The sequence below is a fragment of the Nicotiana tomentosiformis genome, chromosome 12 (assembly GCF_000390325.3).
Source record: "Nicotiana tomentosiformis chromosome 12, ASM39032v3, whole genome shotgun sequence".
NCBI classification, from domain to species: Eukaryota; Viridiplantae; Streptophyta; class Magnoliopsida; order Solanales; family Solanaceae; genus Nicotiana; species Nicotiana tomentosiformis.
The window spans coordinates 136,762,565-136,790,354 of record NC_090823.1 but is presented as its reverse complement, the minus strand read 5'-3'; the positions used below and the strand labels follow the sequence as shown (position 1 = coordinate 136,790,354).

The window sequence follows — 27,790 nt, the reverse complement described above, 5'->3', positions numbered from 1 at the left end:
TTCTACAGTATTTATATTTGACTAAATCCAGCATATCTGACTCAATTAGATTTGTTTTGGAAACCTTAATAGGCCAATGAATCATGGATTCAGAAAATACAATGACCAAATTTCATTTTCGAATAAGAAGCGAATAAGTAATAGTATATTTTAACTAGTACTATACCTTCATCATCCAAACAACGAAAGCAAATGGTGGAACTTTTCTAGTCCACCGTGCACATCTACTTCACTATTACCATTAAAATCAAGTCATAACTAAGGCTGTAATGGGCATTGAATGACATCTATACTATCACTTGCTTAAGTATCAACCAGCTAACTCACATTCAACTTTGTACAAGCATGTTCATGAAACTAATCATTTTAGATTATAATATCCGACAGCCTCAATCCATAATATTAAAAGTGAAAAATCCTGAACCACTTCAAAAGCATTTACAAAAATTATTGTCCTGAACGCATGAGGCTGGATCTGCAGCAAAAACATAAAAATGAATCAATTATACAGAACTCTCACAAATGAAAGGATTACAGTGAAGTAGAAGTAATACTAAAGTAGTATCCCCACCTCCTCAACCAACCAACTCCCCCCGCCCAAACCAAAAAAAAAAGATTCTAACAAAAAATCTTTGTAGTCATCTATGAATGTAACCGAAATTCTGTTCAGACATAGCTAATTCTCTTATTATCATGCAACACAGGTAGTGTTCTTTAAATTGCGCGGCCTAATTTTAGCCAATCATTACATGTAATAAACGTTTAACCCATTTTTTTTTTTAGAAGTGAGATTTGTTGTTTGCAGTTCCGTAACTCAGTGGATACTAGGCCACTCTACCCCTCTCCACTTAAATAGACCAGACTTGGTTCACCAGCAGGATTAGAATTCGTGACGTGCACCTATGATACATCATGCATTGTACTACCTTTACTGTTGAACCACAGCCCTTTTTAATTCAATTGAATCGATTTATATACCTGTGCATCTTCTTACCATGAAAATAATCATCCTTCTGCATTTGTTTCTTTCTGTTAATCTATGAGATTATTTCAGATGCCTTTCAAATAAGTAAAATTAATACGATATAACTGTTTATACTCTATAATCTTTCTTCTTTGACTTACTTTTCAGTTTTGTCTGTAGCTCCTTTATATAAAACTTTTAGGAAAACGAATCATAAAGCAAGGTGGAAATGAATATTCCATGGAAGTAAAGGTAGCTTATTGGGATGTTAATTTATGTCCTCCTAATTGATGACTAAATGGTTTATCTTAATTTTTGCCTCAAGTTTTCATTTGTATATAATTTAGCTAGAGTGGAGTCTTATGACCGCTTCGTTCAACCTGAAATTTAAGTTGTGGAAACTTGCAGATGATTTTCCCAAAATAACCATCATTGGCCTCATGGCAGAACAATGTCACCTAGAATCTCTTTTTTGATATTTTTCCTTTCAATTTCTTACTACAATATTTCCTAATTAGATACTAAGTTACTTAACAGAGCCCTACTGTAAAAAGAACCCAAATAAAAAAAGGACACATATTGTAAGAGGCAAAATGCTAAAGCTCAATTGTTCACTCTTCAGGAAATAGAACCGCATGCAATCCCCAAAAAGCAGCAAAGGTATCTTAGAACATATCACGGGCGCTTTCGTGCCCAATGGACACAAAATACCACCTGAGACCCGAAGTAAATTCTATATTCGCAATCTAAGAGATGGAAAAAGGTTACCAATAGAATCAATCGCCAGCAAAACCTTCATATTGCAAGCTATCTGATGCATTGGTTAACCTCTCAATGTCTCCTGAAAGCAAGACATGCAGCATTAGTTACCCAAAACAATAAACAAAATACCAGTAATCTGACCTTGATGCTGTACCTACCATTTGGATCAAGCAAGTTTCCTGTGTCTGTTGCTAGAAAGGAAGTCCTGGAGTAGCTCTCTAGTATATCTGAACATGGTGGGAAGAGATCAAGATGATTAGACCCAGAACTTGGAAAATGGAAACAAAAAAAAATGACTGGAAAAGTTACAAAGGGCAGGAGAAGTAGACTTACCAGAACTATTAGAGAAGTCAGTTGACAAGCCTGAGAGACCAAAATTTTGAGGAATTTCCCCTAAAAATCCAAATGAAGTGGTGTCAGCATCTGGAAGTCTGTTGAGAGGTTGTGACTTCAACTGCATGCTATTAAATGGCAAAATAGATGCACCACCCAGTGCAGAACGTGACTCCAAGAAACTGCTATGAGCACCAATATTGAAATGAGAATTGTTAGCATAGTTTGGTTCTGTCTTAATAATCTTTCCCTCCATTGTTTGTCTCATCCCCATATTCGAGGGTTGGGCCAACAAGATATTTGGAGTAACATTAATCTTCCTGCTTTGTGCAGAAACATCATCTGCTGGTTGCATGCAGGAAAGAACTGCCGAGCTGCAATTACTGAAAGTGTTGGGTAAACTGGTAGGAATTGACTCATGCATGTGTTCAGGCTTTGAAGTATATCCAACATTTTCTACAGCACGGCTAGCCAAATTTTGGTGAACTGTAGTAAGGCGGGAATAGTTTAACATTAGAAGGAGACAGCTACTTAAATGCAGGTTTTGTGAGAACACATTTAGCAGCACAAATAAGCAAAAAAAAGCACATAAACAATGGACATCAACTTGGATATGTTTTAATCTTATATATTAAAGAAATCAACTTGGTATGTTTAGACAGGAACAGCAGCAGTCCACTCCAGTAGAGAACAATACTCTCTATGCTTGTTGCACACAATATTGAAACAATTGACACACAAACAGCTGCTCAAAATTCCACATGTTGCTATCAGAGTTTTGAATAATAGTAAACTCAGTGGATCAGCAGAGGTATCGCAGGACATAACAAGCTAAATACATCACTTCCTGACTGCTTTCTGCATTTCTGGTGAATTACCAGATTAGGAAGCAAGCTTTCTGTAGATACAAGGAAGAAAAGAAAATGGGACGAGCAATTAGAGTTCTTCAGGTATAATCAAAGATTCTTCTTGAAACGATCCTCCCCTCTAGCAGGTATAACCTCATCCTCCGCACACACACACCCCACATAATATGTAACCTCCAGGTAACCGGCACCATTGACCTTCCCCTCTAGCTCAAACAAAGTCCCTATACCATTTACTTTATAAACAAAAAAGTTAACATGGAGAAACTACCGAAAACATTTAATCAGGTCTATGCTTTTGATGAAGACATTATAGAATCCTGACTCATTAGATAAGGGTGCAACAAGTGAAAATCCTGACTTGGAATTTGAATAGCTCATGAAATGCAATAAAAAATCCAGACTCAGCAAGCCAATTTTTTTTATTTTTTTTGAGAAGGTAACATATCTGTATATTAATATATAGACTTCACTAACTTTGTGAAGTCACCCATAATTACAAAATGAGTGCCCAAAAGAAAATTAAAACACTTATAATCCTTGGTTTTCTCACAAGGAATCTAGCACATCAAAAATGGATTCATGATCCTCCAAAAACTTTCCTTTACACCAAAAATAGAAAAGAGCTAGACATTTCATCTTCGTCTTCTCAATGTTACTGGATTTGTCTTCAAAACATCTCTAATTTCTCTCTTCCCAGATTGTCCACCATACGCAAGCTGGGACAATTCTCCATCTCTCTTTATAACTAGAAAGGTAGCCCTCTTTAATCCAGCAAGCTAGAACATCAAGAATTCTTCCCGGCATTGCCCATATAATTCCCCTAAAACTGATAAAAATTCTCCATATTTGAACAGTGAATTTGCAATGCAAAAAGAGATGACTAATTGTCTCCTCCTCCTCTCCACATAAGTAACATCTAGAGCACAAGTGAAAACCTCTCTTGATTAGATTATCTTGTGTTAGAACCGCTTCTTTTGCTAGTAACCATGTAAAGCAAGCAACCTTGTAAGGGATTTTTACTTTCCATATCATCTTCCATGGCCAACATCCAACCTGGTTATTAGACAGGTTGAATTCCTTATAAGCAGACTTAACAGAAAACTTCCCCTACCTATTCTCTTGCCGTATGATGAGATCTTGATTAGAATTGATTTTACTTAATAGCTCCAAAGTATTGTAAAACTCTATTACTCTGTCAATCTCCCAATCATTTAGGAGTCTTCTGAAGGTAAGATTCCAACCTTGATTAGTCCATGCCTCATCTAGTGTTGCTTGTTGCTGTTGATTCAAAGTATATATGTCAGGAAAAAGTAGCTTCAAAGGGCCTTGGCCTAGCCAATTGTCATCCCACAAGGAAATCTTCATACCATTTCCTACTTTGAATCTGGACTTCTTAATCACTTTTGGCCACAAATTCCTAATTGACTTCCACAAACTGACACCATATGGTCTTCTCACTAGTTTGGTTGTCCATTTTCCTTCCATTCCATACTTTTCCCTAACGACCTCTCTCCATAGTGATTGCTCATCTGCCGCAAATTTCCATAGCCACTTATCATCAAATTATGATTCTGGACTCTCAGGTTTTTGATTCACAATCCCGGTCTTCTTGCTAGTAGTAAGAGAATTCCATTTAACCAAATGGAACTTCTTCTCACTGTTGCCTTCCCATAAGAAATTTCTTCTTAGTGCATCAATTCTTTTCACTACATTGGCTGGAATTGGGAATAGAGACATCATATAAGTAGGCATGGCATCAAGTACAGAGTTAATCAAGATTAGTCTACCCCCATAGATAGATATTGATTCTTCCAATTTGCTAGCTTCTTTTCACATTTCTCCAGCACACCATTCCAAATTCCTTTTGATTTGCTCTTGGCTCCCGATGGCATCCCCAAACATACAGTAGGTAATTCACCTGCATTCCCACCAAGAATATCAGCAAGACTTTGTAGCTCCATTACCTCGTTGACTGGATAAACGAAGCTTTTGTGCCAATTTATGTGTAGCCCAGAAGTGGCTTCAAAAAGAATGAAGATCACCCTTAATACTTTCAGTTGTTCTCTATCAGCTTCACAAAACACCAAGGTGTCATCAGCATACTGCAAGTGGGAAATCATCATGTTGCTATCAGCCCTACAATTCACATTGAAGCCCCTTATCCAATTATTTGTCTGAGCTCTTTCAACATATCATTCAATCCTTCCATGGCAATAATGAATAGGAAAGGGGAAAGGGGATCCCCTTGTCTCAGACCCCTATGAGAAGGAAAAAAACCAGTCGGTGCTCCATTAATGAGTACTGAGAAGCTCACAGTAGAAATGCAGAATTTTATCCAGTTAATCCATCTTCCACCAAAACCCATTTTCCTGAGGGTTTCTAGAAGAAAATTCCAGTTCAAATGATCATATGCTTTCTCTATGTCCAGCTTGCATAATATCCCAGGTTCCTTGCTTATTTTCCTTGTGTCAATGCATTCATTGGCAATTAGGACAGCATCCATAATCGGTCTGCCTCTTATGAATGTCATCTGTTGAGAATCCACCAGTTTGTTGACCACCTTCTTGAGCCTCTCAGTCAATAACTTGGATATAATCTTGTATATACTGCCTATCAAACTGATAGGCCTGAAGTCTCTCAATTCTTTGGCCCCCACCTTCTTAGGAATCAAAGCCACAAAAGTAGCATTAAGGCTCCTTTCAAATATTCCTTGGTCATAGAAGTTTTGAACAGCTGCTACCACTTCCCTTTTAACCACTTCCCAGCAATTAGTGAAGAAGGCCATTGAGAATCCATCTGGGCCAGGTGCTTTGTCTTCAGCACATGCCTTTACACTTTCTCATAGCTCATGTTCTTCAAAATGGGCTCTGTAGCATTAAGTTATCTTCTGGTGTAATCATCTGACTGTTTCTGATGGAACCTAGTGGCCTCCACTCCTCTTCTTCTGTGTAGAGGTTTTTGTAAAATCTGATAACCTCCCTCTTGATATCTTCTGGATTCTGCAGAGATTCCCCTTCTACTATCAACTGATTAATATTGTTATATCTCCTGTGAGCATTAGCTTTTCTGTGGAAGAACTTAGTGTTCATGTCTCCCTCTTTTAATCAGAGGGCCCTGGACCTCTGTCTCCATGCTACTTCTTCATGGTTTGCAATCACCTCAAACTCCATGGACAAGGACGTTTTTGTAAATATTTCCTCCTCTGTGAAGCTCCTTTGGTCATGTAACTCTTCCAGCTCTGCAAGTTGGTTGAGGATGCTTGCTTTCTGCAGTGCTAAGTTGCCTTTGAGAGTTTTGCTCCATTCTTTGAGCTTTGCCTTCAAGGCTTTAAGTTTGAAAGCAAGGATGAAATCAGGCCTTCCTTCACAAGTTAAAGAGTTCCACCATTCTTGTACTCTATCTTTGAATCCTTCAGTCTGCAGCCACCAGTTTTCAAACTTAAAGTATGATTTGACTGGATCCCAACTACCGCATTGAAGCATCAGTGGTGAATGGTCTGAAGTAACTCTATGAAGCAATGATTGTTTTATGTTTCTAAAATCTTCATTCCAGTCAGCAGAAATCAAGAACCTATCCAGTCTAGCTGCTATTACATGCCTGTCACCTTTTCTCCATGTGTATTCACCCCCTGATAGTTAGGTGTCTACCAGTTCCATGTCTTCAATAAAATTAGAGAACTCAGTCATAGCTCTTGTGAATCTGGAGCAATTCTTCTTCTCTGATGGGAACCTTACAGTATTGAAGTCCCCGCATACCACTCAAGGCCCATTAAAGAGGCCTCTTGCACCTGCCAGCTCCCACCAAACTTACTCCCTTTCTCTTCTGTCATTAGGAGCATACACGGCTGAAAGATTCCATGTGTATTCCTGAGTCTTACCTAAAAATTTACAAGTAATTGTATGTGCTCCCACACAACAAACTTCCCCCTTCCATATTCTACCATCGCATATTACTACAATACCCCCTCTAGTCCCACTAGCTTCTAGTTGTGCAAATTTCACCCATCTATCACCCCATAATTCCTTTACTATCTCCCTGATATCCCCTTCTATTTTAGATTCTTGGAAACAAAAAATCTCTGCCTTCCAACTGAGTATCAAACTTTTAATCAATCTCCTTTTGTCTAACGCTATTAAGTCCCCTAACATTCCATGATATAATATTCACTAACATTGGCTATGACTGATGTTGCATCCCCCTCTACTCCTGGTTCCATTGCTCTTGAAATTACTTCCAATATCCAGACTTTTCAGCTCTTTGAAACCCTTCTTATTTGGAGTCTGTGTCACCTGTGTAACTTCTTTCCCTTTGTTTGCATGCCTTTTGTTATCAATTTTCATGAAAAGCTCCAGTGCTTCTCTCTCACACCCGTTAAAATCCACCCCAAACTCTTTGCTCAATCTGATGATATTCTGATGCACCCAAATCGATGCCTCATATTCTAGGTCTTCTTCTACCTCTAAGCTTTGATGGTTTAGCGGCACTGCTTCTTCAATTGCCCAATCCACAAACATATCAGATTGTTTTGATTGCATGTGCATGTTATTGTAATCTTCTGATTCGTCTCCCTTCCCTTCGTGCTCAGCAATAATCGACATAGCATTATCCCCATGGATAGATTCTTGTTGATTCTCCTTTTCTCCATCATCGTCCCTCTTTTCTTCATCTTATTCTGTATTGTTATTGATTTTGTTGTCACTGGGATCCACTGCGCAAGTGGTTATTTGATTTCCCATAGAAGATTCAAAGTGTAGACTTGTAACTTCTTCATTAAAAGGATTTGGCCTGGGCTTTGTATTGGGCACTTTAAATGCCTTTTCTTCAAATATAAATTGGGTCAAAAAATCTGGGCCCAATTCCTTTAAATTACATTGCTGGGCAGCCTTTTTAGTTGTGACTAAAGAGTCACGTGACTGGTCATGTGAGTTTTTAGGGATAGGTTGTACCTATTTCGAACTCCCCACGTGCCCTGTCAGAACTGTATAACATTGAGCCCATCCCCCTGGTCTCTGCTTGTCCTCTATTACCCGCCGGTACGGGCGACTTTCTTCACCATTTGCACCGGTGTACGTTCTCACCGGAGCTTCACACCAGATCTGGATTTCGAAGACTACCCCTTCAAATTCTACCTTCACTGCTTTTGGTACTACGGATCCATCTCCTCTAACCTTTATTCTTGCCCATTTCAAGTGATTTTTTAGCTCCGTCTCTTCCTCAGTTTGAATCCAGCCACCACAAAACTCCCAACTTCTTTGAATACTTTTTGGGACCATAGATGTAACGGAAGTCCTACTAGCCTAATCCATGCATGGTTCATCGTCTTATTGCTTGGAACTGATCTCACCGTCGGAGCCCATCATTGAAGGTTAACTTTGTGTTTCTTCCAGTACCAGTCGCTACTCAGAACATGGTCAGCAATTAATTTCGAAGAGAATTCGAAGAGAAACCGATTCTGATCCATCTCATAGATATTGGTTCCATGTGCTTGTTTCCAAGAACTAGATGCCCATCTGCGAATTTCCGATAGAGTTGCAATTTCGGAATTTTCTTCTGTGATGAACCCAACCAAGCACCTGCCTAGCAAATCGTTATGTGTTAGATCACCTGAGATGCGAATAATGTCTCCTTCTGGTTGGATCGCCGCTTCATTCATTTCTCTGCTTGCTCATTTATGATTTCTGACTGTGTTTGAGTAAAGAAGACCTTCCTCAATGATTTTGGGAGCATTAATGACATTCCTCCGTACCCCGCTGTTAATGAACCTTTCGATTTTTGCTGCAATATCTAACCAACCCGAATTGAATGCTACTTCTGGAACAATAATAACTGACCTCCCCCTGCCTTGGACCCTAATGATGGTTATATAACGACCATGTTTGTTGTAGTGCCTCGCACAGAATATTTCTGAGTAATGTTCCTTGGTTTTCCATCTTTTAGCATAGTTTCCCTTCATCTTCGATGCTTCCTTTAATTTTTCGCACAACCACACCATCGTCTTCCTGCTGAAAGTAGATCTTCTAATGAGATTTCGACCTCGTTCTGTCCATTCATACCATTCTTCAGCATTGGATGAGCATCTAACAATGTCATATGAGTTGAAGCTCACTGCAAAATAGACGATGTTATCCTCCCTCATTGCAGGATGGATGAGCAGAGGACTTTAACTAAAAAACAGAACAAAATGAGTTTTAATCAGTGATCACAGTGGGTGAACACTGGGTTTTAAGAAAGAAAAAGAGGATTCCGATGAGAAGGTACACCGGAAAATAGTAAAAGACGTCGAAATTAGGATTTTCTTGGACGGGAATGCTCGTAACAGCCTTGCGGTGGGGCTGTCTGAAAAAGAAAAAGTGAGATCTGGCCGGGATATGGCTCACGCACCGGCGCGTGGCAAAGGAGTCGCCGGAACTGGGCCGTGCGTGAGGGCGCGTGGGTGGTCGTACGCCGGAGATTCTAGCTGGGTTTTGGTCGCGATAGGCTTGTCTCTTGGAGGGTGGTGGTACAATCCTAGGATTCATGAAAGAGAAATGCCTCGGGGTAAGTGCCTGAGAGCATTCTGTCGATTGAATGGAAGTTGAAAATTTTCACTATAATAATATAATTAAGCCAATTATGAACTGTGCTAACAAACAAAAACTGTATGATTCCCAAATTCAACCCGACCCTTACCACCCTAAGCCACTATATATAACGTTCCTACTTTTACACCAAATTATCCCAGATACTAACATGAAAAGATGAATTCTCTGAGCAGTACATTACATTGTTCGGAAGAAGGAAAATTTGTTAAGACAATGAATTACTCTCAGGCACACTTTTCGAGGCTAGAAAAGACCACTTCTTTTCCGGCATGATCTAATAGTTTCTAGCATCCTTTTTCAGAGTTTTATTTTTACTCATTCATCAGTGATTAATCCTAAAACTACTTTTGTTTCTTTATGGGGGAAAATAGGATTTATTTTGCTGCAGGTTTTAAATCTTATGATATCACAAGACTCAAGTCTAGGGTAGAAACTTAGTTCGAATGGGAGGAAAGAAGCCGTAATCTGATGCGTAGAACAACCTTCAGCTGAAAATCCATGGAATGGCTATGCTTTGTTCTTCAGGAGGCCTCCAGAGATGTTGGTACACATGTAAGGAAATGGAAATTCAAAGAGAAATATTCAATCCTTTTTGGCTCCCGGAAGAACAACAAGTTTGGAAGATTTATAAGCATTGTTTCAGTCCAAGGCGACAAAAGATCCGTAACTATTATTCCTGAAGTTGCATTAAATTCGGGATGGCATGATATTGCATTAAAGATCACGAGATTCATTAATGCAGATAGAGGAGCCTTTATGACAAATGGGGCCAGGAAGATAGACCCCAAATTTTCATATACAGAGTCTGTCAAAGCCAGCAAATGGAAGACGAAGGAGTCCAATGAAGTTCATATTACAAAGGGCCCTAACAACAAAATATTGATTTCCGGTGGTGTTGTAAATGATGATGAAGGTCTATTGGGCAGATGTGTTGCCGGTAGCTTCGACGTAGGACTGGCTGAGAAACCTACTCTCACTGATATTCGAAGGTGGTCGGTAAGCTCCTGGAAAAATGCTTTTGGAATCGATGTGTACGAGATGGGTGAATCCGGATTTCTCTTCCAGTTTCCAAACAAACACATGGCGGAACACATTCTTCAAGGAGAATGGAGATGGAACCAAGTAAAAATCCTTCTAGAATGGTGGTCGCCGACTGCCGGTTGCTGCTCCTTCCAACAAAAAAAAGAATGGACATGAATTAGAGCCATAGGTCTGTCGTTGCACTTCTGGACTGAAAACATTTTCAGAGCCATCGGAGATCACTGTGGAGGTTGGCTGGAAACAAAGGAGGAAACTTTTGTTAAAAATCATTTGAAACGGGCGAGAAATCAAAGGAGATGGGGGTGATGTTCCGAAGGAGGTGACGATATCAGATAAGGGTTTAGATTTTACTATCCCCTTTTGGTGCGAATCGCCGACGAGGGTTTCAGCCGGAGAAGATGAAGGAGGGGGTTTGGTTCAAACCAGTGGGCAAAAGAGCCCTATTCTGACAGAGGTGATAGCCAGAGGTGATAGCCACAGCTGTACTTTAGACATGGGAGGGCACATGGGAACCTCCATTACTGTTCCCATTTTAAATTGTATAAGTGATCTGGGAAAGGGTGTATGTGGGCCTGAGAATAAGGCCAAGAAGAATATGGGTCATGGACCAGCCCAACAACACTTAAAAAAAGGCAAGGAGCAAGGAGAAAATTTGGGCTCATTTTTATTTAATGAGGCCCAAATTTTACTAATAGCCCATAACATTATGCCTTCCTCTAATACATTAGACCCAATATTGGTGGAAATAGAGGCAAACACTTTTATTCATGATATTTCTCCAATCTCTGCAGAAACAGAAAACGAAGAGAGAGAAACTACTCCATCTCAAATTCAGTCACTTAATCAGATGGTCATTCACGAAGAGACTGATGATTTTGAAGATGCTATGACCAACATTGAAGGTGAGGCCACTCAATTTGAGGCAGGGGAAGATAGAAGCAACATGCAAATGTTTGATACAACATAGACTAATCTTTGGTCTGTTGAGGAGGCAGAACCTTTAAAGATACATGTGCAAGAAGAGGAGAAAGGGGGAGTTGGATTCATCTTTATGGGTCCATCAAAACATTTTGAAACTTAGCAAGCAATTTGGAGTTGAATTTCAAGAATGCGAAAAGGAAACTTTGGCCATATTCATGAAAATTGATAGATGCAGGCAAAATAAGAAACAACAAGCAGAAGTCAGTAACATGGAGATTCCCAAGAGAAAATGCAACAATGAGCTCAAAGGTTTGATCTCTGGCATGAAATTCAAAAGCACTGGGGCAAGGAACAGGGGGAAAGAAACCTCAATTGTGGATCCATGAATATCAAGATTATTTCTTGGAATGTGAGGGGATTGAACCGTAGAAAGAAGAGCGGGTGGTTGGTAGCCTGATTACCAAATGGAAAGCTGATATTTTCTGCTTTCAGGAGACAAAATTAGAAGGAGATATAGAAGAGGTGGTTTATCAACTATGGGGTAACAGGGGAATTAGGTTTATGCAATTGGAGGCTAGTGGTACTAGGGGGGTATTTTAATGTTATGGGATAGTAGAGTATGGAAGGGGGAGGTGATAACTACAGGCTCTTATTCTCTAACCTGCAGGTTTGAGTCACAAACCCAAGATTTTAGTTGGCATATGACAGGGGTATATGCTCCAAATTGTGATAGAGAAAGGCAGGAAGTGTGGTGGGAGATTGGGGCTGTAAGGGGTCTCTTTCTTGGACCCTGGGTGGTTGCCGGAGATTCAACATAATCAGATTTCCCTCTGAAAAAAGAAATTGCACTAGATTCACTAGAGCAATGACAGAATTTTCAGACTTTAATGAGGATATGGAGCTGATTGACCTTTAGATGGAAGGGGGAAATTACACATGGGCCAGTGGGAGCAGACATGAGACATCCTCGAGAATTGATAGATTTCTCATATCAGTGGAATGGAGTGAGTGTTTCAGGAACATCAGGCAGGAGATTCTTCCTAGAGTCTGGTGATCACACCCCTTTAGTCTTGCAATGTGGGAATTGGGAGCAAACTAAGTCCTATTTCAAGTTTGAAAATTGGTGGTTGGAGACTGCAGGTTTCACTGCCAGAGTTCAAGATTGGTGGACTTCCCTTGAGATAGAAGGAAAACCCGACTATATCCTTGCTTGCAAACTCAAAGCACTTAAAGGAAAGCTGAAAGAGTGGAGTCTTAGTAGCTATGGCAATCTGGAGAGGGAGAAAGCTGTTATACTGAATCAAATAACTGAATTGGATGTTATTCAACAACAAAGGGACCTAAATCAGGAGGAAAGGGCCAGGAAAGCTAGACTCTTCATGGAATTTGAAGAGTATGCAAGAAAGGAAGAAATAGCATGGAGGCAAAGATCCAGAGTATTATGGCTCAAACAGGGAGACAAGAACACTAAGTTTTTCCAAACAATTGCTAATGCGCATAAGAGGAACAATACTATTGACACCTGATAGTGGAAGGGCTGATCATTGAAGAGCCTGAAGCTATTAAAAAAGAGATAACTGACTTTATCTTAAGTTGTATTCAGAGACGGAGGGTTGGAGACCTACCTGCAGCATGACCAATTGCCCTACAATCTCAGAAGAAGAACAACAAGCTTTGCATAATCATTTTGAAGAATAAGAGGTCTTACACTGTTTGAAATTGTGTGCAATAGACAAAACCCCTGGACCAGATGGGTACACTATAGGATTCTTCATCAAATGCTGGGAGGTGGTGAAGACAGACATCATGGCAACTATTCATAACTTTCATTCTAAGGAGATGTTTGAGAAAAGCTTTAATGCAACCTATGTGACTCTGATTCCTAAAAAGAAAGGAGCAAAGGAGCTAAGAGATTTCAGGCCTATTAGCTTAATAGGAAGCATATACAAGTTGATTTCTAAAATTCTCACTGAAAGACTTAAGAAAGTAATGCACAAACTAGTTGATTCACACCAGATGGCTTTCATTAAAGGGAGACAAATCACAGATGTTGTATTGATTGCTAATGAATGTATACACTCTAGGATTAAGGAGAAGAAGCCAGGAATAATGTGCAAGCTAGATATCGAGAAAGCGTATGATCATGTCAATTGGAATTTCCTCCTGTGAATTCTCCACAAGATGGGGTTTGGAAGGAAGTGGATCAGCTGGATGAAATTCTGTATCAGTATTGTTAGGTTCTCTATTTTGATTAATGAATCTCCAATGAGACACCCTCTTTCACCTTTCCTTTTCACACTGGCTATGGAAGGTTTAAACAATATGTTGAAGACTGCTCACAGTAATGGGTGGATTAAGGGATTCAATGTTGCAAATAACCAAAATGAGAGGTTAGAAATAACTCACTTACAATATACAGATGATACCCTTATTTTTTATTTTTTGTGGAATAGAAGAGAGTCAAGTAAAGTACCTCAGGATTATCCTCATCCTCTTTGAAGCTATCTCTGGTCTTCACATTAACTGGAGAAAGAGTCAGATTTTCCCGGTTAATGAGGTGCCTAATATTCAAATGCTGACAAATATCTTGGGAGGAGAAATTGGCACAATTCCAACTATCTATCTGGGAATGCCTTTGGGAGCAAAAAGCAAATCCAAAGAAATCTGGAAAGATGTGAGAAAAAGCTAGCTAGATGGAAAACACAGTATATTTCTCTGGGAGGTAGACTAGTACTTATTAATTCTGTGCTAGATGCTCTCCCTACCTACATGATGTCTTTATTTCCTCTACCTGTAAGTGTAGAAAATAGATAGGAGGCTCTGGGAAGGAACTTTTTATGGCATGGAAATAAAGAATTTCACCTAGTTAACGGGAAGAAGCTGACTATTAGTAAACGAAAAGGTGGATTAGGAATCAGAAATCTTAGGAAGCAGAACAAATGTCTATTGATGAAGTGGTTATGGAGATTTCCTAAGGAAGAACAAACACTGTGGGGCAAGGTGATAAAGGCAAAATATGGAAAAGAAGGGTTTTGGATGACCAAAGAGGTGAAGAACCCTTATGGAATTAGTCTATGAAGATCAATCCGGAACTTGTGGCCAAACCTTTTTCATGACTTAAGTCTTAATGTGAGGGATGGAAGGAAAACGTTATTTTGGGAGGACAACTGGCTAGGAATTGAAAGTTTGAAGAATTTGTTCCCTGATATTTTTACTCTGAATTAGCAACAAGGGGCAACAGTTAAGGAGTTATGGGGTATTGAAGGATGGAACTTGATATTCAGAAGATAAGACTGGGAACTAACTACAATAATTGAATTTTACAATACTTTGGAACAATGCAGAGGATTACAAGAAGCGGAAGATACTCTAGTATGGCAGAAACATAGCAGCGGGAGGTTTACTGTAGGATCAGCTTATAAAAATCTGAATCGGGTAGGATCTCAACTCAGCCTATGGCCTTGGAAGCATATCTGGAAAGTCAAAATACCATATAAAGTGGCATGCTTTACTTGGTTGGTGGCTAAAGAAACAGTACTCACTCAAGAAAACCTCATGAAAAGAGGGTTATCAATCTGTTCTAGATGTTATTTGTGTGGCCAAGATGCAGAGACAATTAGCCATATGTTTCTACATTGTAGAGTGACAAGACAGTTGTGGGAGTTGTTCATGAACATCAGGGGCATCCGATGGACAATGACAGGAAGAACCTATGAACTTTTGTCTAGCTGGAACACGAGGGGAGCTCTACATCTAACAAAGATAGATGGAAAATTGTCCCAGCAGCCATTTGGTGGACAATTTGGAAGGAGAGGAATGCAAGGTGTTTTGAAGAAATAAAAGTAGCCCTGTACAGAAGATCAAAATGAATTGCATTCTTCTTTTTAGTTTTTAGTGTAAAGCAGAATATATAGATGACCAGGATTCAATCATAGAAGTCTTAGGCTCCTTGTAAGAAGAACAAGGAAGTTTAATTTTTGTTTTTGTCCTAGTTCTTCTTGATGTAATCTTGGTTCCAATACAAAATTGTGCTGATGATTTATTAATATATTGGATATTTTACCATCTCAAAAAAACATTACATTGTTCGGGATGTGAAAGGAAAAGAAAAATGTTTATTAGTTCAAAAGAATTTGAGCACCCAAAACGTTAGGCCATTGGTGGAGTAACCCAAGACCTTTTCTTGAAAAGGTAAGGTAAATTTAAAAATCCAGCACTAAGAATGTGTTGTTGTAACCTTTCATAATCAGTCGTGGACCTTGGCATAACCCACTTCAACCCAATCATATTCAAGAAAAGCAGCCACAGTTAAGCAGTCACTTGACAATGCAAAAACAACTGACTAGTACTTTCTGCTTGTATCCCGCAGAGAAAACATCTGATGGTTAAACTGATACCTCTCTTTTGCAAGTTTTCAAGTGTGTGGCAAGCTTCATTGCTCACTATCCATGTGAAACAAGCCACCTTAATTTGAGTAACCCGAGGCCTTGATAAACCCTCTTTGGAAGACCTTATAAAATCCATATGGGACAACACGTTCTCTTGCGCGTGTCACCTAATTTTGAGTCCACACATAAACTTAATTTACAAGTGAAATGGACTTGCCAAAGGTTGGCTCTGATACCATATGAAGAATCTGAGCATCTAACCCAAAACCTTAAAAGGCAATGAGTTGAATAGCCCAAAACCTATATAAACTCCTTTAGAAGCCTTTACACAACCCATGTGGGAGAAGTATATAACTCAACCAAACTGGTGCATTTGGAATAGGTATACTATACATGTAGGTCACCCTCCCCTTCTCTTATTTCCGTAAGAGTAGAATTCACTCATTTTTCTGAGTAACACTATAATTATAGATGAAATATTGGTCCCTCTTGGCTTCACTAGCCCCCTCTCCCTCGCAGTACCCTCATATATGAAACATTAACGACCTGACAATGATTAAAACTTAGGCACTGGGATTAGGCATCTGTTTAATACTGAAGTTTCCAGCTTAGTAGAAAATTGCTATTTGCTAATGCTTTCAACAAATAATTTTTCTCAAGTGCAAAAGTATTGAAAAGTCGGAAACTGCCTCTCTACCTTCACAAGGTAGCGGTAAGGTCTGCGTACACACTACCTTCACCCAGACCCCACTTGTGGGATTACACTGGGTCTGTCGTTGTTGTTGTTGTTGCAAAAGTATTGAAAAGCTAGACCTGTAGGAGAGTCTCAAAGTCTTAAAGCAGAAATGAGCTAAGATGTTCAAGGATAGACAAGAAATCAATACACTCCCAAAATATCAACCAGGTAAAATGACCACATCCATAAATATGATACCCATTATTCATAGGTAGAGAAGGAATTGTACTCGGTAATTGATGCGTCATCTTAACCTGTTCTGCAAGCAACCTGTTGAATTCCATTATTTGCTCTTTCACCATCAGTTTCAGGTGATACGCCTGGAAAAATTCTTGATTTTCTTCTTCCAGTTTCAGCCAAACTGCAAGCCATGAGATGATTGTAATGATAGAGTAAGAAATGATCACATAACCTGTGAAATTGGTAAATCCACACGTGCAACACTGCTAAATGATGACAGCAACTTTATATAACTATCAGATTGCGGAACCACTAACCTAACTTCAGCTATTTTTCAATGGTTGAAGACACCAAGATGGAGGAAAACTGTGATCCTTGAAATTTAGATAACATACCAAGTTCCGTAAATCCTGGCTCTATCTTGTCCTGAATGAAGAGAGTTTCCAGAACTTCTTTCTGACTCATGTAATGCCGAAGACACTGCTCTATTCGATTTTGCACCTGAAATTAGCTTAAACATTCAATAAATATTTTCCCCTGCAGTTTTGCAGCTATCATGATTATTCATTCGGGAACACCGTCAATCATCATAATCTTACTTAGACAAGCCGATTTAAGATGACAATGAGAAAAATTCAGTTCAGTAACAACTAACTTATCATTTCAATCAAAGTTTTCCTCAGTGTCACACCAATCTCTATGGTTGAAATAATGTTACTTGTATTTCATCCAGTCAAAGCCCAAGAGCAACAAGAATTCAAACAAACAAGCAGATTGAAGGAAAAGGTTGCCTTGGGAAAAAGAAGAAAAAGAAATATTTGTAAAACAGTCAAATTAAGTTTTCTGGGCAGCTAAGGAGCACTCTGGCATCAAATAATAAGTAGTTCACAGCAACTTAGTCCCTAATAATTGACAATTGGGAGATATAGGTTTTTTTTTGGGGGGGGAATGAACTGGGCTCAAATAGATCAGAATGGATACTTAAACAGAATCGCATGAAAAGTTCTTCTTTTTTTCCTTTTTTTCTATAAAAGAACTGTATGAAGATATCATAATAGGTAAAAAAGATCAAAAGCATACCATTTGTATATCTTCAGAAGAGACTATTCTTCCATCTCCACTGGACATTTTTGCGGCTTCAAACCAGAAATTACTGCAATACAGGATTTATGGAATTTGTCAGCAGTAGTCTACACCGTAGAGCTTCTGTGAATCATCGCTTAGTATATCTCAAAAGGTAGTCAATGGCACCTATTATTAAACTTTGGAAAGAACAGACTCCGAATCAGTATGTAATGTTTCAATAGGCATGGAGAGAGTTGGAAGAGAAGAACTGGGAGCAGAATACACCAATGCAGTCAAAAGGTCATCGGCGAGAGGAACGGTGTGTGGCTATATTTGAAATAAAAACATAACGAGTTCAAGTGATGCAAAAGATTCTTCAGGCCATGTTCCTGATGGAAACAGGGCTTTGAGAACTCTGCTGTCAGAACCAATAGAATATACAGCACTCCACCTTACACGAGACTTATAATGTGTGTTATAATTTCTCTTTACTTTTTACTACTCAATTCAGGACTGCATGAAAGCCCAGTAATCTCACAGTTTTAATCGTGTGAAGCATAATGAAACGTTAGACTATTGTGCCCGGAGGTTAATTAAAAGCATAACTTACACGCCATGCAAAAACAGACTTGCAGAAGTTGCAAAAGCAAGAAATAGAGCTATATTTTGCTATTTTAAGCCAAGAACTTCTCAAAGCTCCAAAACAGGGAAAAGATCCATTCTAAGGTGGAAGATTTGTAATGTCACTCATTCCCTCATTTACCCTCTCTAGGGACAACATGTTTATGATGATTTTCAGCTCTATGTCTTACTTATTCCTCAGATCAATGTTGGAAACAACATATAAAAATAGTAGGCCTATGAGCTGCTAACTGTAGGAATCTTGAGAAAAAATGACTTGAAGAGGATGGAAACCAAAAGGAAAAAATCACTTAGGTTAAGAAAATCGACAAAATAATGTTCAGAGTGTCCAGACCTTAGCGAGTTCCACCCACTCTTGGTCAAAACCTCCATGGCAGAGATAGAATGGAACTACAGCGTCATTGATGTGGGAAATATGAACCCAAAAGGATGTTAGCAGACATTGGTTGAAGAAAATTTCAGAAGCGCACTTGAAGTGGATGAACTAGAAAGAAAAGAAAACAAATGAACCAATTCTTTATGAACTATATACAGATCTTCCCTTACTCACCAATCAAGAGTTTTTCTTTGTTCCTCTCAGATATTGTAGTAAGGCCCTTAATCTAGGATTTGAAGACAGCTTTTTGATTTCATATCCTTCAAGATATGATTTTTGTTAAAGTATGTCCGTGCAAGTGGCTGCCATTGTATTTAGACCATGACCCTGTTATAAGCCCATATTACTTCATTAAACATACAAGGCAATGACCTTACTGAGGAAACACTAGAAGATCCAATGTAAAATCAGTTTATAGAACTATCCCCACCAAAATCAAGCAACGCACCTAGAGCACTCAAAATTGCTCATTGATTGGGTGTAGACCATCTCAATCTGAAGCAAAGCAAAGCAAAATGAAACAGCACTACTAAATATTCAAGACAATCAAAACATAAATCAAATCACTAGAGTAGCAAAGATCCTAACTCCGAGTATGCTATGCCATCATATTTTTCTTCATATACCCTGATTACACATGAAGAGAGGCATTGGAAATAATAGTAACTAATACTAGTGTGAGAATAGTTGTAGGAGATACAAAAGAGTTTCTCATAACCGTGGGTTTACACAAGGGATCGGTGTTGACCCGTACTTATTTACCCTAGTTATGGATGAACTAACTAACAAAATACAAGATGCGGTCCCATGAGGTATGTTATTTGCTGATGATATTGTGCTAATTGATGAAAACGAGGGTGTCAACCAAAGGATTGAACTATGGAGAAGCACTCTAGAGAGTAAGGATTTTAGGATAAGTAGAAGTAAGATTAAACATATGCACTCGAAATTTAGACAACATTAGAACAGTTAATTGAGGTGAAATTAGATGGGATTGTAGTGCCTAAATGCAAACAATTCAGATATATAGGCTTGTTGTTCCGAGAGAATGGAATGATAGATAAAAATGTTACACATAGAACCATAAAGACTAATACCTTCTTATATATGAGCTCATAATCTTTGGCCAAGAAACCACAGGGAGAAAGTAGCAGCTTATGATTATGAAATCAGCAATAAAGACAACTCTTTCTTACATTTGAGCTGTAAGCAACCAAACAGAGAGCACAGCATTTTAGGGTCACAAAAAAAACTAATCTTTTTTTATATTTGAGCTGACAGTAGAAACCAAACGGATTAGACTTGTACAACCAGCCATAAAGACTAATTGTTTCTTAAAAATTGGGCTCTTAATCTTGAGCTAAGAGAGCAAACGGAAAGTGCAGCAACCTTAGGATTGTAAGATCAGCGACAATACTAAACCTTTCTTAGGAAAGCGCTCAAAGAGTCGAACAACTCGAAGGGATAACCAAAGCTAAACTCCACAGTCGGTCCACCCAGTTACAATAACAACTATTCCTAATACTAAACTAGTCGGGGTCGGCGAGAACTAAGAAAAACTCCGAGAAACAAAAACCCAGAAAACTTATAGCGTTGAACTGGACATACAAACTGAAATCCGTTGCTAGTCAACCATAAGCTGAGTTGAAATTCAGAAATTATTTCTTACTTGAAGAAAAAAAGGAGTGAAGTTGTTGATCCGATTGAAGTGGTTGCAGTTCCCCAGTATTGAGGAAAGTGTTGGATTGTGTTTATTCCTCTTGTAACTCCACTACTGAATTTTCCATCTTTTTCTTTTCCTTTTCTGATTAATTACTTTTTGAAAATATCTTCGTGAATTTAGAATAGGAAATAAATAACAAACGGTAAAGAGAATTTTTCCTTTGCTACCAAATTATAGAATAATTTTACTAACTTTTATGAATTTGTTGGTCGAGAATATATATTACAGACACACATTTGTTTCTTTACTACTCCACTATATAAACTATTTTACCAAATTTATTGTGATTGTTACTATTGGAGAAAAAATTAGCATAGCAATTGCAATGAAATAGTTCATTAGTAACATCTGAGTTTAGTTTGTATATATATTTAAAAATATTGCACAACCAAATCACTTAAAGATAATTACAAGTAATGATCTATGGATTAGTAACTTAAATTAGGAATATTACTTAGTACAACATGCTCAAATATAATAGTAGTATAAAAATTCTTTACCTTGTCCTTATTTTCATACTAGTAATAGATATTTGATGGGATTAGAAATCTATTGTTTACCCTTAAAATCGGATAACAATTAAATTTATAAGTGATTTTAAGAATATATGATTTTACTTGGCACAAATTAAGAAATATGAGAATTGAAGTTAGAAATTAACTATAAAGCAAAGCAAACCAACGTAGCGTGCTACCTTGGCCCTCGAGCTAGGTCGCCCTCGAACCAACTGAGCATATTATTGAAAAGCAAGAACTGGACAACTGAATAAGAATGCTTAAGAAAATGTTATAAACTGCTTTGATATGCATCGATTCCCTTTTATAAAATGACTGGAACCCCCTTTATATAGTAGAGGAGTTCCACATATGATACAATTCTAAATATAGAAGGAAATCTCCTGATTGGCTAATCAACCGGTCTTATCTTGATACATGCCGAGATCTCCGCCACAATTCTCGCCCGGTCACGGATTTCTCGACTTTATGTTATTCGACTTAGCAGGCTTATTTCGATCTCGAGATCTCTATCCTTCTTGGTCTCGACCTTAGTTGGTCTCGATCTCGATCCCTGAATCACGAGCTATGCAATATCTATTCATGTAACGATCCAACATAACTTGGGATCGAACCTCGGTTTGCCACCCCCGGTCTCGATTAACCATACGAAATCGGGCAATCCCGATTTTTACTGTATAAAGATAATCTCCTCATTTTTTGGAGAGTAATGACAATAAACGATTTGGGCCTTCGACCATGAAATAATCATCATGACATAAGCATCACAAGTGACTGAAATGTCTTGTCGGTACAGTTTTCCAAGTATTTAATGCGTGTCAATCGACGGTCGGCCGCTACCAGTTTTGAATCGTCGTTGTGAAACTGATAAATAGCCCTCTTTCTTCATTATTTCAAACTTTCACTTTCAAATCTTTTTCATTCCAATCTCCATAGTTCTTTATCTTATTCAAAGCTTCAAAGCTTCATATCTTCAGGTCTTTGCGTTTCTTTGCTTGTTCTTCCTAAAACACCGAATATTTCAGTCTCCATTCTTTTTTGCCCACAAAAACTAAATGGCCAAAATATCTAAAATTATTCCGCAGAAAGAGACTGCTTCCTCATCTCGGTCCGCCGGCGAGAAACCAGTGGTGGAGCCACACCCTGAAGAACTTATTCCCGGGGTGTGTGTTATTAATTTCGACTTTAAGGTCGAGAAACCTTCATCGGTCATTGGTCGATGCGAGTCGATATCGAGATATATGTGCTCGATACCCAAAAACTTCCTTGACCAGGTGAAGAAAAATTGCAACTGGGGAGACAAATAGGTTGTGATACCGGCACCAGAAGAAGCGATTACCACCCACGTGGAAGGGTCCCTGAGTGTTTATACTTATTCTTTCACGCTGGGTCCCCTCGATCCGGTCATCGTAAACTTCTGCAAGAAATATCAGGTGACCCTCAACCAAATTCACCCCTCTTTCTAGAGGATCGTGATATTGCTCTGTTCTTCGTGAGAAAAATCGACGGGCTTCCTTTCACCCTTGATCACCTCATAAGATTATATAGGCCTCGACTCTATCGAGGTGGGCCGATAAAGCTTCAACGTCAGGCCACCAAGTCGCTCCTCTCGAGTATAGATGAAGACAAAGATCGGTGATGGATGGGTCGGTTCGTTCGGGTGAAGATCACGGACCTAATCCCGGTTGAGAGCATGCATTTCCTGAGAAATGGAATATAAAACGTAAGTATGATTCCGTCTTTAATTTCTGTTCGTTGTTCTTACTTCTTCTTCCTTTCTTATCAGTGTTTTTCTAGATGCAGTCGTTGCTTGGATGCCGGGTGCGATTCCCCACCTCGAGAACTGGGTTAGGAGCCTAGTCTCGATGTCAACACACGCCGAGCGCGCATGGCGTGATTTGTCAAAGGGTCGGTGGGAGGCTCGTACTCATTGTAAACCTTCTTCCTGACTTACCGATTTGTCTATCGTTCAAACATTTTTTCAAACATGAGTTTACTTACTTTCTCCTTTTGTAAGTCTCAGAAAGGACGCAACTATGAGACCCCCATCCGATGATGAAGAAGTTTCACCACCTATCTCGAAACATGCAAAGGAGAATAAGAGAAAAAGGGCCTTGAACTATGAGGGTCAAGAACCCAAGAAAAGAACAGCCTGTAAACCCAAGGGGAACATAATCCCACTGACTACGGAGTCAGTCCAAAGGCTAAGGGAAGAAGAAGAAGAAGAGAAAGAAAATGATTCTGGGCCGGTGTCCCGTGCGCGAGCTAGCACCAAGATTCGGAGAACTTTGGAACCGGTGGGAGTTAATATTGCTACTTCTAGGCTCGATGAGGTCGAGGAGGAGACTTCGGCCCAATCCCCGAGCCAAGAGGAATCAAAAATTCCTTGTCTCGGGGCAAAGAGACCGTTGAAGAGGTGGTGGATGCTGGTGCAGAAACCGGGCTCGAGGCTCCCCAAGACGGAGGTGGCGCCCCAAAAGACCCACTTAGGGAAATAGAGATAGGGGATTCCCCTTCGTTTCCTTTATTTTTCGAGTCGATGATATGCGACGCTCAAGCCGTAGAGACTTGTTACGGGGAAGGAGCCCACGGAGAGGAAGATTCTTTTCGTGGTTATTTTGTTGGGGTAGAAGGTGTCACCGGTCTGAGTGACTTGGAGGTTCCGAAGAAGAGTTTGGGCGAGGCTTACTCGAGTTTTAAACTGACCAATCAGTTTTCGGCCCCTAGTGCTGATCCCGGGTACAAGCGAACAATCATTATCATGGTCCCGGATGATGCCCGAGTTCTTGCTGCCCCCGTAGGGGTGGCTAGCTACCTTCGATGTTTGGTCATGGAAGAATACCAAGCCTAGATGGACGAGGTGGGAGCGCCTTGTCTTTTTATCGAAGCTCAACAGGCCCCTGAACCGGGTAAGTTCATATTTTCTTTGTCAATTTTTAGACTTGTACTTTTTTCCCATTATGTAATTCCTTATTTCTATTTTTTTATAGGCTTTTGTGCTTCATTACGAGGCTTTCTTCTGATCCCGAGGGGAGCTAAGCCGGTACGAAGCCAAAATCCGAGGGCTTACTGAGGAGAGAGATGCCTTCAAGCTTCTCAGTGAACAGATATAAGGGGAAGCAAAAGGACTTCGGGCTGAGCTAGAAGCAGCTCAGAAAGAACAAGCTGATTTGGCCGAGCAGGTAAAAAGAATCTTTGAAGTTAATGACACTGACTCGGGCGTGGTGGCTAACAGTTCGGTCCCACAGGTCTAGCGAAAGTTTGATGTGATCGGACAACTTCGTGAGGAAGTGGTGCAGTGAAAGCGGAGGCCGAGGCATGGAAGAAGAACATGGACCGCCTTGCCTCAGAAAATGAGGCTGTCCGAGCTTAACTGGCTTCGGCTGAGACCCAACTCTGAAGCTTGAAAGAGAAGGCCTTGGTACAAGCTAAGAAAATTGAGGAGTTCCAGTCTTGGTTGGGTTCAGCAACTTCCAATCGAGAGAGGCTAGTCACAGAACTTGCAGCGGCCAAATCGGAGGTCGAAACGGCCAAGGCTAATGCTGATGCAATGGTGGCCGTCTACCGGTCCGACACTGAAGTTGCTGAGGTTCGAGAAAAGAAGGTTGCCGAAACTTCTCAAGCTCGAGTGAACTGGGTTGCCGAGCATGCCAAATGCCAGTCTCTAAGGGAAACTCTCGAAGAGATCCATGCTCGTGGCTTTGATCTTACAGCCAAGATCGAGAATGCTAAGGAGCTTGAAGCTGAAGCGAGAGTATTGGCCTTTCCTGATGATGATGATTCTGGGAGTATGAGCGGATCTGAAAGAGGAGAAGGCCTCGATGCTGCTCCCAAAGAAGACTAAGTCCTTTAGGATTAGTATTTTTTGTGTTTCTTTTAAGACCATTTCAGTCTTTTGTAGAGAAATTTGATCGGGCCATGCTGCCCTTGTAAATGGTTTTTTACATATATATAAAAACTTTCTTCCTTTCTGCCTTATACAATTATGAAGTTGTATTCTAAGGTCTGAGGTTTAGATAATTTGATTGAAACCGGACTAGTATAGCCCTTAGGCTTTACGATCGAGTGAGTGCTTGCTCGAACTCGAAGTAAGGTAAACCTTAGTTTTTTATTTGAGCGAGGATGGTCTCTCGAACTTAAAGCCAAAACAGCCCTTAGGCTTTTGTAAAAAGATTATTTATGGCTTTCTCCCCTTTTCATCTTGAAAAAGTTTTTTTTTTTTTTTTTATCATTTGTATTCGCAAAAATTATAATGCCTTAGCATGAAATAAGGAATTGTTCGAGAGTTCGAACAATTTTGTACTCATTAGAGTTTTCGAGGCTTGATATTATCGAAACCTTTTATAATTTTGCCGGGGGTAGCCTTTGATAAGTAGAGATTTTAACATATTATTTGCTCTCTTTTACTTGTGTTTTAGGCCAAAGATGCTTGAAGGTATTCCCAGAAACTAATAAAATATACTTGCTTGCAGGAATTATTCAAAACGAGCCAAAGGAATCAAAATCAACTCACAAATGAGTCAAAAGTTGAACAAAAACCAAGGTTGGGCAAAGAACTCACTGGATAGAGAGATTGCACAATCATTCCATCCACACTTGGGATGAGTTGGCCGAGAAGTTCATTGCCAAATTCTTCTCTCCGGGGCACATGGCTACACTAAGGGATGAAATTTAGCTTTCAAACAAGAGCCCAATGAGCCATTGCATGAGATTTGGGAAAGATATCGCACCATGGTCAAATAATGCCCGAACAATGAGATGACCGAGGCCATGATCCAACAGACCTTCTACAAGGGGATCAACACAACAAATCAGTGTGTGGTAAATCAATTCGCTGAGGGTAACTTCATGAACACGCCTTATTCCGAAGCTTGTGAAATATTGGATGAGATGGCGGACACCTCTTCGGCATGGAAAAGTAGAGCCAATGTTCCTCAGGGTGACCCAAATGTTATTCACCTACACAAGGAGCTACATGATCATGGGCAAGCTATTGCGGAGTTGACAACCACCATGAACCGATTGGCCAAGGCTCAGCTTCAATAGGTTCAAGGGTCGAAACAGGTGAATGCTATGGAAGGGGTGAACATGATGGTAAACAAGAGACGACAACGAGGTCAACAAGTACAAAACCATCCGGAACAATTTGAGCAAAGTAATAGTGGGTATAATCAAGATGATTCATATGATGAGCAAGATGAATAGGTTCAACATGTCAACAATTATCAAGGTCAAAGAAGCAATGCTCCAAATCAACAATGGAGATCACAAGGAAATCAAGGAAACTAGAACAACCAAGACCACCAATGAAATTGGAGTGGTGGCAACAACAATAATCAAAGCAATTGGGGTAATCAAGGCAATTGGGGAGGAAATAATCAAGGTAATTGGGGTGGCAACAATCAAAGCAATTGGGGGAACAACAATAATCAAGGGGGTTGGAACAATAGCAATCAAGGAAATCGGGGAGCGGGCTTTTAGAGGCCCCCCGATGTATCAACAACCAAACAACCCACCTCCATATCCGTCGCAAGGTCCTAGTTCTTCCAATAGTGAAATGGGACGGATTGAAAACATGTTTAAGCAAATGATGGAGAAAAACATCAACTCCAATGCCCAATTAGCCTCCCACGACACTTCTATCCGCAACTTGAAGGTTCAACTTGGCCAAATTTCTCAAGTTTTAAATACTCGCCCAAAGGGGGCACTATCTAGTGATACGGTGGTGAACCCTAAAGGTGGGAATACGGGGCATGCAATGGCCGTGACAACAAGAAGTGAGAGATGTGGAGTTGCTAGTACCTCAAACCAAAGAAGACATGTGGGTGATGATGTGTTGGTGCAAGATGATGATGAGATAAGCAATGATATTCAATCTAATGAAGAAGCAAGGATTGATATTGATGAAAATATGGAGGAGATGGAAGAAGAAGTGAACCCGTCTAGGGAGCACGTGACTGACATGCCGGAACCGGTAGTGCCAAAGGCTAAGGTACCAATGTCAAGTCCTCCTTATCCATACCCTCAAAGACTTGCAAAGCAAAACAATGAGAATCAATTCAAGAAATTTATTGATATGATGAAAAGTTTGTCCATAAATGTGCCGTTGGTTGAAGCCTTAGAACAAATGCTGATATATGCTAAGTTCATGAAGGATTTGGTAACAAAAAAGAGATCAACAAACTGTGAAACGATCAAAATGACACATCAAGTGAGTGCTATGGTGCACTCCATGGCTCCAAAGTTGGAAGACCCCGGTACTTTCACAACCCCGTGCACAATTGGGAGTGCCGATTTCGCCAAAGCCTTATGTGATTTGGGGGCAAGCATTAACTTGATGCCCTATTCTGTGTTCAAAACGTCGGGGATTGGGATCGAACAATGAAAAGGCCATTGGGGATAATTGATGATGTGTTAGTTAGGGTCGACAAGTTCATCATTCCCGCAGATTTTGTGATACTTCACTGTGAGGTTGACTATGAGGTGCCAATCATTATGGGGAGACCTTTCTTTGCTATAGGGAAGGCCTTAGTTGATGTGGAAGCTGAAGAGCTCGCCTTCCGGGTGGGCGATGAAAAAGTGGTGTTCCATGTTTGTAAATCAATGAGGCAGTCAAATAGCAACGAAGTGTGTTCGATCGTGGATCTTGTGACTGAAGTAATTGTTGATGACACAAGTGTCGTGATAAATATGG

The 27,790-nt window shown here is 39.8% G+C and overlaps 2 protein-coding genes across 10 annotated transcripts; one reads left to right on the top strand and one right to left on the bottom strand.

The window, feature by feature from the left end:
* Positions 1 to 88: 88 nt before the first annotated feature.
* On the bottom strand, positions 89 to 20,684 carry LOC104113755 (uncharacterized). Of its 9 annotated transcripts, XM_033660671.2 has the most exons (12): positions 20,528 to 20,684; positions 19,956 to 20,061; positions 19,307 to 19,353; positions 19,033 to 19,185; positions 18,817 to 18,872; positions 17,856 to 17,928; positions 17,171 to 17,276; positions 16,825 to 16,956; positions 2,060 to 2,545; positions 1,885 to 1,953; positions 1,733 to 1,805; positions 89 to 475 (listed from the first exon to the last, which is right to left on the bottom strand). In XM_033660671.2, the coding sequence occupies exons 5-11, from the start codon at positions 18,852 to 18,854 to the stop codon at positions 1,741 to 1,743; spliced, it is 969 nt and encodes a 322-aa protein (XP_033516562.1). In that variant the 5' UTR covers positions 18,855 to 18,872; positions 19,033 to 19,185; positions 19,307 to 19,353; positions 19,956 to 20,061; positions 20,528 to 20,684; the 3' UTR covers positions 89 to 475; positions 1,733 to 1,740. The 9 variants fall into 9 exon arrangements, with proteins under 9 accessions (XP_033516562.1, XP_033516563.1, XP_033516568.1 ...); XM_033660672.2 differs by lacking the exon at positions 19,956 to 20,061; XM_033660677.2 differs by lacking the exon at positions 18,817 to 18,872 and having other exon boundaries at positions 20,528 to 20,683.
* Positions 20,685 to 26,653: 5,969 nt separating this feature from the next.
* On the top strand, positions 26,654 to 27,481 carry LOC138903457 (uncharacterized). The gene has a single exon (XM_070191430.1). The coding sequence runs from the start codon at positions 26,654 to 26,656 to the stop codon at positions 27,479 to 27,481; it is 828 nt and encodes a 275-aa protein (XP_070047531.1).
* The last annotated feature ends 309 nt before the right edge of the window (positions 27,482 to 27,790 follow it).

Bases quoted from the DNA above. Each gene is read 5' to 3' on its own strand.
- LOC104113755 (XM_009624025.4), bottom strand. From the start codon at position 19,347: ATGGTCTACACCCAATCAATGAGCAATTTTGAGTGCTCTAG. The intron at 17,929-19,306 runs GTGCGTTGCTTG...CCTGTATTGCAG, and splicing joins AGCAATTTTGAGTGCTCTAG to TAATTTCTGGTTTGAAGCCG. The intron at 1,954-2,059 runs GTAAGTCTACTT...CACCATGTTCAG, and splicing joins TGACTTCTCTAATAGTTCTG to ATATACTAGAGAGCTACTCC.
- LOC138903457 (XM_070191430.1), top strand. From the start codon at position 26,654: ATGGGACGGATTGAAAACATGTTTAAGCAAATGATGGAGAAAAACATC.